The sequence below is a fragment of the Telmatherina bonti genome, assembly GCF_933228915.1.
Source record: "Telmatherina bonti genome assembly, chromosome: 22".
NCBI lineage: Eukaryota > Metazoa > Chordata > Actinopteri > Atheriniformes > Telmatherinidae > Telmatherina > Telmatherina bonti.
The window spans coordinates 17,266,644-17,281,869 of NC_136631.1; the positions used below are offsets into that span (position 1 = coordinate 17,266,644).

The 15,226-nt window shown below is 38.0% G+C and overlaps 1 protein-coding gene across 1 annotated transcript; it reads left to right on the plus strand.

The window, feature by feature from the left end:
* The first annotated feature begins 1,031 nt into the window (after positions 1 to 1,031).
* On the plus strand, positions 1,032 to 15,224 carry hif1aa (hypoxia inducible factor 1 subunit alpha a). Its single transcript, XM_079262033.1, has 15 exons — positions 1,032 to 1,334; positions 7,202 to 7,392; positions 7,879 to 8,030; positions 8,370 to 8,454; positions 10,899 to 11,008; positions 11,495 to 11,697; positions 11,920 to 12,026; positions 12,132 to 12,279; positions 12,466 to 12,758; positions 12,840 to 13,042; positions 13,137 to 13,259; positions 13,358 to 13,614; positions 13,696 to 13,795; positions 13,885 to 13,975; positions 14,047 to 15,224. The coding sequence occupies exons 1-15, from the start codon at positions 1,303 to 1,305 to the stop codon at positions 14,208 to 14,210; spliced, it is 2,259 nt and encodes a 752-aa protein (XP_079118159.1). The 5' UTR covers positions 1,032 to 1,302; the 3' UTR covers positions 14,211 to 15,224.
* Positions 15,225 to 15,226: the final 2 nt, after the last annotated feature.

Below are 15,226 nucleotides of genomic sequence, written 5' to 3' on the forward strand. Positions count from 1 at the left end.
CTTTGGAGCCAAAGAGAAATGATTAAAGGTCACATCAGAGCTTCATTGTACACACCAAAAGCCACAAACCAGGCCAGAATCTAGGTGTAGTGACAGACTCAGACCAAAATTTTGACAATGACACAAAAAGGAATCACAAAATTAGCCTACTATCGCCTTAACAATATACAAAGAGTAAAATATCTGATTTCACAGGAGGACCTGGAGAAACTAGTTAATGCTTTTATCTTTAGTTGGCATGATTATTGTGTCTTGACAAGTCTTAGACATCTGCAGCTCATTCAGAACTTTACTGTTTGAGTCTTCACTAAGACCGAGAAAGTGGATCACCAGATCAGTCCAGTTTGGAGGCCTTTACAATGGCTACCTGTCCGTCAGAGGATAGACTTTAAAGTCCTGTTGCTGGTATAAAGCTCTGAATGGTTTAAGACCAAAATAACTCAGTGACCTCTTGACCTGGTATGAACCTACTGGACACTTCAGGTCATTTGGATCCGGTCGTTTATCAGAATCAGAACCAGAAATGCTCCACGTAGAGCAAACTCACAGAAAACCTCAGATCAGTAGAAACAATTAATTTAATTTTAGGTGTAACACACCCACCTGTTCTCAGCTGCATTTCAATAGTTTTCACTTAAAAGTCCAAATCTGCACTATTTCTTTTAAGCTTTATTTTTTTGAAAAAAAAAAAAACCTTTATGTTTTGTCTCTTTGAATCACCCGGTTGTTGAACTGTATTACACAAATAAGCTTGCCTTGCAAAGTAACCTAACTACAAGTAGTCTACAAAGTAATTACCTTCAGAATTTTGGAGTACTAATGAAACAAGTTGCGAATGTATTAGATTTATTTTTAGCTATTGTGTAGTTTTCAGATACACATTGTATCTAACACGGACAGCGTGTTTTTGAGTTTCTGAATGAATCGCCTGTGTCTGTGCGCGTCCCCGTTGGTGAGAAGACACCACGCGACTGCGCGACGCCGCCGAGACAGAGGGGAGGAGTCAGTGATCCTTCATGAGGCAACATTGTCTAAGCTAGGGGCGCCTATCCAGCGTGGCAACATTTCTCACCAGATTTACACATTTAGTGTGTGTTTTTTTTTTTAAATTATTTTTTTTTTATTACGATCGATAGTCTGGTTGTTTTGGACGAATCGTACTCAGTGACAATTCTTATGTAACCCATGTGAAGTTTTGCGGATTCATTTCTGTGAACAGTCGTTGAATTGTGGTTTTATTTTCCGACGCTCCCGGATACCGCTTTCTACTGAGAGAGTCTCTACTCAGGTCTCCGTCCTGACATGGACACAGGAATTGTACCCGAAAAGAAAAGGTAACGTCACTTCTCCAATGCTGCGTTTCAGACAATGTTGTGGTTATAAAGATATCTTGGCATCTTTGCTTTTTATGTTAAATGTTACGTACCTTGTGACATTACGGCCTTTATGTGAAGGTTGAATGCGGATTTGGTGGCTTGTTTGGCTAAATGCGTTTGCGAGTAGCGTTAGCAAGCGGCTGCTACAGCTAGCTAGCAGTGGTGCTACAGATAAATGGCGAGTGACGTTCAAATAGTTTGCTTGAGGCAATTTGTCGATTCACATAATAAATAGATAGACTTTGTCTAGCTTTCTTAGTTATATTTGTAGTTGTATTTGTGTTTATTGTAACCAGATGTGCTTACTACGTTTTTCGGACCGCCGTTCAGTGTTCCTCGATGGTATTCAACTTGATCGTTATATACATTAATTTTGACGGCTAACATTTTCTAGTTTTATGTCATGTTAATAATAAATCAGTCAAGGTGTACTGTTTTATGTCAATGTGTCAACATTGACGATATTCAGTGAAAAGCTGGCAACGCTCACGTGAGCAGGGTGGTGTTTGGTTTCTGTTAAAACATTAAATGTTATTTGATCACAATGCTGTAAAAATAATTGTTTTGTTTATTTCGGAGGCCTGCATGGCACCTTGTCAGAAACAAAAGCGGATTAATGAAATTTTGTAGAAGCTGCTGCACCAAAGGGATTGACTTTAATCGGGAGCAAAGTGTTGAAACATCTAAATGGTAGCTGCTGACTTCTTACTGAAGGCCACAAAGGTAACTATTATTGAAGGAATAAATGGTGTTCAGTAAAGCTGATACAAGATCCGGCACAGTTTTTTTTTTTTGTTTTTTTTTTGTTTTTTTTTTAAATTTATGATGTAGTGCTAGGCCATGTTTGAGAAGTTAGAAGCAAACTCGTCAAATGAAGGTTGAATGAACTTGACCTTCAAAAGTAATTTATTTTCTTCAGTATAGAAAATCTAACAAGTGTGTGATTTACAATCAATAGACCATAGTCATATGCATATAGCACCTTCCTATGCTTATTCAATCGATTTGAAATACATTGACTGTGTTTATTTAAAAATAAAAAACATTTTGTTTTAATAAAAACATAAATATAGTGATAAAATAAATACAGGAATGACTCAAATGAGTTTATTTTTGGTCATTTTCTTCTTTAGACTAATTGGTTACTTTGCAGGCACGTGCAGTCAAATTAAAAATGGAAATAAATAACTCAAGCTTTACTTAAATGTTGATGCTAGATACTGGGCTTAAGAACAGGGTGATTGCTCTTTTAAAATGCTGTTTGAGGAGAAGCTGGACCGGATAAGACACTGACCCATCAGGATATCTTTGTATTCATCTAAAACTCCTCAAGCTATGCATGCAGAAGCCAAGGATGTTTTTTTTCACCTTTTGGCTTTGCAAATGCCATACATTTTTTTTAGTATGTTATCTGCAAAGTTTGACTATTTAAAAACCTTCTACTTTGGTGAATTGGATTTTAAAATACAAACCCTTTAAATCCTAGAAAACTATGCTGTAATGCTTTTAAATGTTTTATGAAAAGTACTTTGAGTAGTCTTGTACATGAAATGTGCTATACAGATAAACTTGTCTTCCCTATGTTACATTAAGACTTTTCCCACATTTACTAAATGGCAAGTTGTTGGACAACATGTTTTAATTTGCTCAACTTGATTTTGCACACATATTGCAATGTTGATGCTGAAACAATGAAATGCGCCACCTTAGTTTTATATATTTCATTTATATCTATTTTATATACTACTAATCAAACCTGACACCCTGCATCCAAGCAATAATAAGATTATGTTCACAGGTTTTATTGACACACTTCAATGAAACACAATTATTAGAACTGACTGCAAAAGAGTGAATTTGTCCATGCGTGATCCGACTCTTCATTGTGCAGAAAGCTAAACTGGGCTTTTTTAGTAGAGGCATAAAATTGGTGTTGAGTCATAAAAGCTCAGATTGTTCAACAAACTAGTTGCAGTTTAGGGATACAGTCAGTGTATAAAAAGGTGGTCATAATGGTTACTGTGAGGTTTGTAAGTCATCTGAAATTATGATGTTCATAAAGAAACAAAGGAGATTATCTTAAAAGTGGATAATGGATGGTATTCAGTCATAGAAGTTGATAATAGCAGGAGTATAAAATGCCAACAGTGATATTCTTTCAAAGAGAAGTAGCCAAGACTGTAAAAACAGCTAAATTAATTTACGCACTTTGTAAGTTCTGTTTTTATACTGCATATTGAAAAGTGAATAGATGAAGCATTTATTGAGCTGACTTGTTATTCTTGTCCTTTTCAACTTCAAGCTGATGCTCCAGTGATGTTTTTTATTTTGACAGTTGCATTCAGCTGCCCTAGGATTCACTCATTGTTGGTTTTGAAATTCGGCTCTGTTTAGATCTGGGTAAAGGGTCAACATTGACTTTGGTTTCGCTAAATATGAACTCCATCTAGCATTTCAGACTTGCTTGATTTAGTTGTAACTGGTCTATGTGAGGTGTTTTGGTATTACTTATGTCTCATCTCTTAATCACTGGGGTTTGACGTCAGTAGGAGGGGCCAAATGTGTGTAGTGATTCACTAGTTGGCAGATTGGTTTTAAGGCATTCAAGTTTCAGGCTAGTTACAACTTAAAAAAGAAACTAGGGCACTGGCTGACACACAGAACAGAAATGTGTTTCACGTTATGTTTTGTAGTTGACAACTGAAATAGAAAAAATGAGAGGGAAGGACCACAAAAATAATAAAAACAAAAGTTTCAGAAGACATCTGATCACATTCAAAAACATCTGCAATGATTTAGTTTTCAATTGTAGAATATATGCTTTGCTGTAATTATTACGGAAACTATTTTTAGCTTTGAGAAATGAAACTAGTGCAGTTACAAGATCACAAAACATTGCAAGTAAGAGTATGTTGGATATCAATCCGTTCCCCATGTTGTAAAAATTTTGTACTTCAGTGAAGAACTTTATTGAACATATACTTTCTTCTATGTATTCATCGGTAGCTCATGTATCCAAAATATATGTTCTAGTTCTTTCTAGTTTTAAATGTTTGCAATAATTTAGTATTAGAGAAGATGTCAATATCTGTCATTAAATCCATTGTAGATGGCTCCAGTTAAAAAGAAGTAACAAAGGTTAGCCCGGTTTAAACAATATTATTTAGCATTATGTAAATTGCACCAGCAAAGCTTTTCATAGCTCACCTATTTTCTTTTTCATCATTTTTTAACAAATCTTTTTATATATAATGCAATTAAAAATGGATAACACAAATGGTGACAACAGAGCAGATTTAACCCATAAGTTTTTACCAAATAGAACATAAATGAAAGGTTGCAGTGCATTTAGTTCAGATATTGAGCTCAATAAAGCAAAACATTAAACCAAAAACAATATAGAGAACAACACAGATAAGACTCTTACAGAAAGAGAAGTCAGTGTAGCTTGCTATCATTACAAAGGGCAATTTTACTACAAAAAAAAAGGTTTATCTTTGGCCTTTCTTTGCCTTTCAGTGTTGCAGAGTCTCTTCAAATTGTGTTATATAAGATCATATTTACTGCCACTCTTACTGACAGTGCTGGCAGTGAGAACATTTATCTTCTAAAATAGGTCAGCCCTTAGTAACAAAATACACAAGCAGCTCCAGCAGGACTAGTCAAGGTGATCTTTGTGTCCACTCCTTCATGTTTGTGTATAGTCCACCTGGTCACATCTGTCAACATCAATATTTTTCTAAATATTGTAGCATGTGTTCACAAAATCAGGTCTATTATGAAGGAAGCCATATTGCAAATATGTTGGCAGACTAAAATGTGAAGTAGAGGTGCGACTGGGTTGTGTGTGACTGGTTTAATAGTGTTATGTAATAGTGCCTGGCCTCTATGCTGGCCTTTGGGGGGCTGCTGTTATCACTGCATGTTCAGTCTAGAAAAAATGTTTAGAAGCTGTTTAGTAGTATTATTTCAGAAAAAGAAAAACTTTTTCTTTTTACCCTTGACTGTGAAGTGATTATGACAGAAGAGGACAAAGTATGTACTGTAATTGTTTGTCAGTATGGTATGCTTTAACTAAATTGAAAACATCCTCAATTGAAATGTTTCTACTGCAGGATTCAGTACACTTGTATTTAGAGGAATATTACGAGTTTAAACCTGGCATTTCCAATTTAAAAGGGATTTACATGAAGAGATAATTCAGTGGGTTATAGCCATTGCAAATACCTGTCAGTCATCATATTTGTTAATATTTTCAAATTACAAGTCAACTTCCTTGTGCGAATACATGTTGGAGATAATTGTTAAAATATGATGGAAATTAAAATTGGAAGACACTGTTGAAACGACATAAATACCCAGATATTTTTATAGCCTAAGGGGTTGACAGAAGTTCTAGAAATAGTGGTATTGACAGTAGAAACTGTGAAACTGCTTTTGTTTGTGGCCTCCGCTACACTGACATATTTGTATTTCAGCACACGTATGGAGCTCCACCGACACATTTGGTCTCACTTATTCATTCCAAATTTGGATTAGATAAAAGTAGAAAACGTACTAAAGATGTGCTGTTGAACATTGATCAAAAATGTTTTTGGTCGGGAAGTTTCAAAATTTTAATGATAACAGTTGTCCGTATTAATTAGTTTTTTTCTTTTTTTTTCTTTATTGTTGTTTTCTTTAGGGTTTGCTGATAGGTGCAAGTACACAAACTCCTTATGTGTTTGCAAATTGTTTTTGGGCTTAGGTCATCACCAGGTATGTGACTTCCTGAGAGACAAAATGACTTGTTCAGACCTGAAAATCTTTTCTCCAGAGAACTAATTACATTTATTGTGGAGCAGTTTGCACATGATACGTGTATGATGGAAAATTTTAGCCTTTAACAGAAAATCTTCTGGCACCCTGCCAGCTAATTTAGTTTGCAGTAAGCTAATTTTAGTTAGGTGATGATCAATTTTCTGCTCAGAGAGCCTTAAATAACTATATGTGGCCTGTGTCAGTGCTGTAAGTGCATCGGTGATCAATTTCAGTTTGGTGTGCACTTCATAGCCAATTGTTTTTGAATTGTCTGTTTTGCTGTAATGCTGCTCTCCTGGTCATCTAAATGCATTTGGGATTTTGAGATAGTTTGTGTGAGCAATGGAAATGGTCATAGAGTACATTACTTTGACGAGCCAGTCTTAATAGTCATAATCACACTTGCATACACAAAAGGTTTACATAAGAATTGTTGAGCAGTTCAAAAGGTTTTATTGTTTAAGAGTAACTTTTAATTCTGTTAATTCCATTCTAATTTATTTTTAGATCTTGTTTACAGATAAGTTGTGGTTTATTAGAAAGCATTGGATAAATAGAGTATGTACATTGGATCTGTTATAAAAGCAGTATGCAGTTCTGAGAGCTGCTGTGCTTAAGTGAAAGTGCCAGTCGCTTGTTTGCTTACCTTTATATCCCTTGTCCCAGTGGATTTGTTGAACCAAGCCTATAAATGTCAAAATGTTTGATGTAACTTGGCTCTGCACCAAAAAAACAAAAAGCCCACTCTCCCAGCCAATCTCTTGAGTGGGTGTGCCCTGCTTCGCTTGGTCAGCAGCCAGTAAGATGATTGAAGATGTTCAGCTATGTAAATGCGTTCAGATAGTGCTTTGGCCATGAGGTTGCTTGTTGAGGACTCCAGCTACTTGAATCAACCACAGACCAGAGGCTGACATAACTCCCTAGACACACTGCAGTTAGGAATGAGACATGTCAGCTCTTGTGGCATGCTTATCAAAACCACTATATGATCAGTTTAAGGCTGATCCACCTGCCGTCTCCTGCAGGGTGAGTTCGGAGCGCAGGAAGGAGAAGTCAAGGGATGCAGCAAGATGCCGTCGTGGGAAGGAGTCAGAGGTGTTCTACGAACTGGCCAAGCTGCTACCCCTCCCCCACAGCGTCAGCTCGAGTCTGGACAAGGCCTCCATCATGAGACTGACCATCAGTTACCTGCGCATGAGGAAACTACTCTGCAATGGTCAGTATCTGTAGTTACACTGGATAATGGGCAAGTTCTCTTAAAACAAAAACAAACAAAAAAATTATTTATTTATTTTTTGGTGATAATTTTACTCATAATTTAACTGCAGAGATTTTGTAACTGTTTTTATATTTGACTTCAAAATACTTCAGTACTGAGTCTGGACTGAATTGCATTTGGAAGCCATCATCATATATCACAGAAAGAGCAGCTTGAAGAGAGTGAGAAATCCTGTGATTACAGATTGATGTGAGAAATGAAGGACATGCCAAAAGGTCCTGAAATCCTGAGTCACGAGCTATAAAATTACACAAACGCATGCACATATAGATTGCTCCGCAGATAACACCAGAAACATGTAAATGAATGTAACTGCCTGCAAAAGTTCTTAGACGTTCTTTTTTGTCCTTACTTGATCTCCTTTTGTTTTCATCCTTCTGGCTTGCTTTTATCCCTCATTACCTCTTTTCTGTCTTTTTATAGACGAGGCAATGGCAGAGGAAGAAACAGAGCTCGATATTCAGCTAAACAGCTCGTACCTGAAAGCTTTGGAGGGCTTTCTCATGGTGTTGTCTGAAGATGGAGATATGATCTATCTCTCTGAGAACGTCAACAAGTGCCTCGGGCTAGCACAGGTTGGTTCGATATGACCTGCTGTGTTAGATACAGAAAATTTGAAAAAAAAGTATAAATTTTAAGGCTAAGAAGTTGCTTTTTTTATTTTTATTTATTAATTCTCTCTCTTCTTCTTGTAGTTAATATTATTATTATTACTCTATGGAACTAAATACGTAATTGGTAGTTTTGTACAGATGATTTTAAAATTCTAGAGAGTATAGAAAGTTATTTAACTGTAAATTGTATGTGATTTTTAGACACTTGAGTAAAATTTGGTACATGACAAAATAAGTCTTATTCATAATTTTATGTATGTGATATAAACCTTTTTTTTCTTTTTGTACCATCTACTGCAGTTTGACCTGACTGGACACAGTGTGTTTGACTTCACACATCCCTGTGATCAGGAGGAGTTGAGGGAGATGCTTATCCACAGAACAGGTGAAAATTGTCATATTGTGCCACCTATAATTAACAGATGTGGAAACATAAAAAGCCCTCTGTTAGATCGGATAGTACTCCAATTAATAAGGAGATCAGATCACTGTGAGCTGTAAGTGGTTTCCATTTGTAGTCCTAAAGAGTGTTCAGGCTTTGCTTGTATGACCTTTCAGTTATCACTTGCACATGTGTTGATTTGCTTGCAGAACACATTTTTGACTTGATGTTTTAGGGTGGTTTGACACTAGTATAGTCTGCTAGACTCCTTCCAATTGGTGGTTCAGTTCAGTATGATCAATACAGTATTCTGCATGGCCAAGATTGTGTTCACCTGCACTTTTCAAACAAATCAGACCTTTTAATTAGACCTTCACAGTGAGGTCACATTTGTTACGCTGCATTGTGTTGGGTGACAAAAAGCTTCATACTTTTCAAACCAGTTCAGCACATACATGGACAGGTCAGGGAGTGAGTGCTTGTTGGTATTCAAGACCTAAATGATCTTTTAAAATCCTTGTTTTACATACTTTCAAAACACCTGAGGGAGATTTTGGTACTCGCTTTAGCTTAACACAACATTTACAAAGTCAATTTCATAGGGGGCAAAAATAAAAGCTTACAAGAGAGGTTTATTCATTTTTTGTGACTGGATGGGTATCAGACCTCCAGCCGTGGAAAGTTCCCCGAACAAAGTATTTCAGCTTCATGTCAAAGGTAAAAAAAAAAACAAACCCCAGAATATGCAGATAATGTTAGCGCGGTATAAAAATAAGGGGTGTATCCATGTTGTATAAAGAAGTTATTGTTACACTTACTATGAGAAAATATCACTATTTTACTACTCTTTACTGATGCCAATTTTTTTTTAAAACTTTTTAATAACACTAAAACTCTCATCACCATATCTTACATTTACAATTTGGTAAAGGTTGAATATCCAACCAACTTCATTGCAGTCTAATTTACACTGTTTACAATGTTTAGCAGCAAATGAAACGAAAACAAAGTGCAAGCTAAGACAGCTGAGAGCCCTTCCAGTCATCTTGTTTGATGGCGGCAACCCATTTAGCCTGTTGTTCAGGGTCAGCAGGCAGCCTATTAGAGCTCAAGCTTATTAGAAAATCCAAAGGCAAAGCACCAAAGTACCATGATTGTTTTTGATACAAAAATCAAGCTGTTTCAACCGAGCCAGTGGAAGTTTGCCTTCTATCTTTATTTGTGAACGCATGCACAGGATGGGGGATTAGATGATGATCGAAGTCATGATTCGATGCAATCAGTTGGTTTCTTTTATAGGCCATGTATGAATTGACTTGAAATGATATGTATGTAAAGTGCCCTGTGACAACATTGTTGTGAAGTGGCGCTATACAAATAAAGCTGAAAAAATTGTTTGCCACCCACGAACATTGCTGATGTATGAGTCAGGTGATTAGTGATGAAATCTGAGACTGGCCTATAATGTGTTTCACTCTTCATCAAGTATTACTGAAGGAGAGGACGAGACACACAAGCAACTCATTCACCTACTGGTTAATGCAGAACACCTTCAGTTTTTTGTACATAACAGCTAAAAATGGAGCTGCACCAGACCTTAGCCGTGTTTCGTTGATCAGAACTTGTACAGACTTGAGCTATTTCTCCTACCCAGCTCCATCTATCCCCACACATGCGCAAATGATTTGGTTGTTTACCCACAATCCCATGTGCTGAACCCACAATGTACTTTGTTTTGTAGTCCGTTTCCTGTATTTAGTCCACTTAAAACAAGCCGAGACCTGCGTTTGTAGGCAGAAAGTCTGCTTCTTTGATTCATATTATTTCTTCGTGCATTCACAGTACCCCCAAACAAAGCAGACTTTGTAAGCAAATTCTCTAGGAATAAAATCAAAATGGCTGATGTGAATGCACCCTTAGTGAATGGCATTTATTTGTCTTTGCTTACCACTAGTGTGTGTGTGTCTGTATTTCTGGTCCGTTTGCATTATTTGGGATTGGCGGGTTGGTCAGGAGGGAGTGATTTTAAACTGTAAAGCGCTTTGAGTTGCAAGTATTATGTTGGAAAAACGCTTCAGAAATAAAGCTTGCTTTGATTTAATTAAGTGCTCATTCGTGTTAGATTTTATGTCAAATTTAGCTGTAACTTATCAGTGAATGCAATTTTTTATTATTTTTTTTCCTTACTCTGCATGACAAAACATATTGACTGCTGCTCTTAACTTCATTTCCTTTAATAACTCTGTGGCACACTACAGTACAAAGCTTTACAGTCTAGGTTCATATTAAGAGAAGACATTAAAGTCCTGGTAACTAGCAATGTCTTCTTTAAAACGCTGCAATTAGAAAAGGGTCAGTTGAAAATGTCAACAATGAGTGTTGCAGTATCAACACCACATGCTGGTTTACCCTTTCCAAATGTGATTTACATGGTTTTGGGATTTCAGGTTCCAAGAAAGTCAAGGAAGCAAATACAGAGCGCAGCTTTTTTCTCCGAATGAAATGCACCCTCACAAGTAGAGGCCGGACCGTCAATGTCAAATCAGCTACATGGAAGGTAATCTATTGGGACGACGAAGTAAATGTACTTGCAGGAATGCATTTAATGCAGAAATATTGGCACAGTTAGTGTAAATGTTGCTATTATCATTTGCCATGTGCATGGTTGTTCCGGATAGGTTGTGATAACCACAGCTGCTGGTTTACAAGATTTTACTGAACATTTTATGAAGTCTGGTTTAAAATGTTCTGTAATTTGACTCTGCTTTTAATAATTCTGTTAACCTTAATTAAACTGCATTCTGTGCATCCATAGTTGTAGGGACTGTTATGTCTCAGTCCACTTGCAATGGCGGCATTCATGAAGTTTCACGATGACAGATGTTGTGTACATGCTGAAGACTACAACACAGATTAGGAGTAGGATAATTGAACTTTAATATATATTTTTTTTCAGTCTTTAGTGAAAATAATATCAAATGCACTCTATTAGATAATTGTCTTTTCATCTCTGTATTGATTGTACTCCTGCTGGTATTTTTAGGTGCTTCACTGCTCAGGTCATGTGCGCGTTTATGACATTGAAGTTGAGCAGACCAATGATGGACAGAAGGAGCCACCTGTCCCCTACCTTGTTTTGATCTGTGACCCCATCCCCCACCCCTCCAACATTGAAGTCCCTCTTGATACCAAGACCTTCCTCAGCCGCCACACAATGGACATGAAGTTCACGTATTGTGATGAGAGGTTAGTGTGCCTACCTGAATGAATATTATATGCCTAAGTGCTTAAAGAGGGATAAAATATTATTTAGCTTCTGTCTGTTTGTAGCCCCCCCACCCCCTATCAGCTGTCAGCAGAACTTGTATTAGGATTATCGCAGAGCCACCTAGTGCTCAGTGCTTGTACTACAAAAACATGTTTTCAATCAAAATTATACCCCCCCCCCCCCCCCCCCCCCCCCCCCAGAATCACTGAGCTCATGGGTTATGACCCAGAGGACCTGTTGAACCGTTCTGTGTATGAGTACTATCATGCTCTGGACTCGGACCATCTTACCAAGACTCACCACAACTGTAAGCAAAACAAAGAATGCACAAAAACTTGAGTTTAAACTTTCAGCAAACTTTTGCTGCCAATTTGAACCAAATTTGTAAAGAAATAATTTTCCCTATCCTCAGTGTTTGCAAAGGGCCAGGTCTGTACGGGTCAGTACCGGATGCTGGCAAAGAGAGGAGGCTTTGTGTGGGTGGAAACACAGGCCACCGTCATCTACAACAACAAGAACTCCCAGCCACAGTGTGTTGTCTGTGTCAACTTTGTGCTCAGGTACGATGCTCTTTGAGTCGTCACTATGCTTGGAATAAATAAAATATGTATCTATTTCATTTTGATAAGGCCAATGTTTTGTACAAAACATGAATTAGAAACTGTGCTTTTGTGATTACTTTCAGAACCACTGCAAAATAGTTATGTAACAATTGTAATAACTGATGTTTCTGCTTGTTTCAACAGTGGTGTTCGAGAAGAGAAACTAATCTTGTCTCTGGAACAAACTGAGGATGTGAAGCCAGTGAAAGAGGAACAACAGGAGGAAGAGAAGGCTATTGTTGAAGGCAGCAAGCCCATCCTGCCGAAAGAGGAGGACAAGGGTCCAGAGCTGGATGTGATCAAGCTCTTCACACAGGTGGAAGAGTCCCAGCCACCAGTAAGCCTGTATGACCAGCTAAAGAAACAACCTGAGGCCCTCACCCTCCTGGCTCCAGCAGCTGGAGACACAATCATCCCCCTCGATTTCAGCACTCCTGGTTCGTAGCCATATGATTGTGATTTTTACATAAAATAAATCCATTTATATTCAAATGACTTTATAATGTATTCTGGCACAGAATCGGAGATCCACATGTTAAAGGATGTCCACCTCTACAATGATGTCATGCTGCCTTCCTCAAGTGACAAGATGGCTCAGCCTCTGTCCCCTCTGCCACCAAGCGAACCTCTCCATGTTTCTAGCACCACCCCTGAGGAGGGAAAACCGAAGAACTTTGCTCCGGTCCCAGCTACGACCCCAACCCCGCAAAGTCCTGCTGAGGTAAAATGAGATTACAGTAAACTTTTAGTTCAATGAATTTTTTCCTTATCCGCTTAATATCTCTGAAATGGGATTAATCTCCTCTTCTCTGCAGACTGACAGCCCAATGGACTTTTGCTTCCCAATGGATTCAGACATGAACTCAGATTTCAAAATAGACTTGGTGGAGAAGCTGTTTGCTATTGACACAGAGTCTAAAACCCCTTTCAATACGCAGGTAAATACCAGGACATTCTGCACATTTTACTGCTTTTAAATCTGTTGAAATAATTTAAACTCAATTTTTCCATATTTATAAAACTTCTTTCTAATTAGGCAATGGAAGACTTTGATCTGGAGATGTTGGCCCCCTACATCCCCATGGATGATGATTTTCAGCTTCAGTGTTTCACCCCAGACGAGCCTCTGTCTTGTAAACCAGTGAAACCTCTTGAAAGTTCCCCTGCCCCCCTCAAAGAGGATGCCCACAGCTATCCCGGCTCCCCATTCAGCGCCCCAAACAGCCGTGCAGCTTCCCCAGCACCGCCTGAACTCATCAGTGCTCCGTCTACGACCATTGTCATTACACAGATGTAAGTCTGATAAATGCCCTATCAAAAAAACTAAACTGTCTCTAAGATGATTAGTTTAATGCTATTTTTGTTGTACTGCAGGGTCCCGCTGTTGGAGAAAGATGTCTCCCTCAAGACCCTTGTCGCCCAGAACACTCAGCGCAAAAGAAAACTGAGTGACCTAAAGGAGATTGTTGGACAGGTTGGTACAATATTCCACTTCAAGATGGTTTATAAAGTTTCACTGTTACAGATGAAGGTTTAAGGATCTGGATTTGATGATTTTCTTAGGGTACTGCACCCCAAGAGCAACTTGAGAATGGCAAAAAACTGAAGCCGTCAGAGTCTGGAACAACTAGGACCATAGTTCTCATGACTTCAGGTAAATGATTAGATCTGATGAAGAGATCTTAAGCTGTCTTTCTGTTGTTTCATCTTATTTATTTATTTTAGATATGGCAAGTCGACTGCTTGGCACCACTCTAGAGGGCACCAGTTCTCCTTTCACTCTGCCGCAGCTAACTCGCTACGACTGTGAGGTGAACGCCCCCCTACAGGGTCGTCAGTACCTGCTGCAGGGGGAGGAGCTACTGCGTGCTCTGGACCACGTCAACTGAGTCAGTGCTTCACTGCTGGACTAGACTGGACACTACAATAAGTCCCTCACATTGTTACTTCCTCTCCAAGAACCCTCAGCCCATCTAATGCCTACCCCACTCTCCCTTATTTATCTTATCTGTAGGAGTTTGACGATAGTTTGGCTGCTGTTTGTGCACATCATGTGATATTTGCAGCATTCCACCGTGACAAACGACAAAGCAGCATCTTGGTTTTGATGCAAGGGATTCCAGCATCATAAGATGTCCAGTTGGTTATGTTTTTTTTTTTCTTTCCCCCTCTCTTTGGGGGAGTTTCTCAGTACACAGCGCCTTGACAGATGATCTTTTCCCAGCAGGTCACAACAGAACTCGGCGCTACTGCCAGCAGTGTATTGTAAGCTTCAGTCGCACAATTTATATTTTCTTAAAAACAAAAATATTACCAGCAATATATATTAAGCCTTTTTAAAGTAGTTTTAATGGAATATGAACAATTTTATTTTTCCTCCCATACTTGTATGTTGTAGTACTCGTAACTAAGAGAAGTCCTTAGTCCAAAAGTATGAACATATTGTTTAAACCAAAAGTGGTTTGAATGTTATCGCCATTTAAGTGCTGTCTTTGATTTGAAATATATTTACCATAATTGTGTAGCAGTCCAGTACATGTCACTTTATTACTTTACTGTGTGTGTGTGTGTCATTGTACTTATACCAGGGAAATTTTAATTTACTCAGTATGGCTTTAAAGCTCAATGAAATTTGCAAGTAATCTTTCTTTCAGTTTTCATGCAAGATTGCCATTTTTATTTTACATTAATTCATGTTTGTGACCACAACTGTGTGCAACATATTCAAAGTAGTCCATTCAAGAAAGAATCTTTATATTTTTCTCATCAAATTGTCATAATGTGACTTTGTCAAACTTTCTCGCTCATTTAATGGAAGCCAGTTTAATACCGTTGCTTGCCATAGTGTTGAGTCTCTCATGCTTCTTTTTGCTGTTTAACAATAAATGGCTTTAATAAATACACC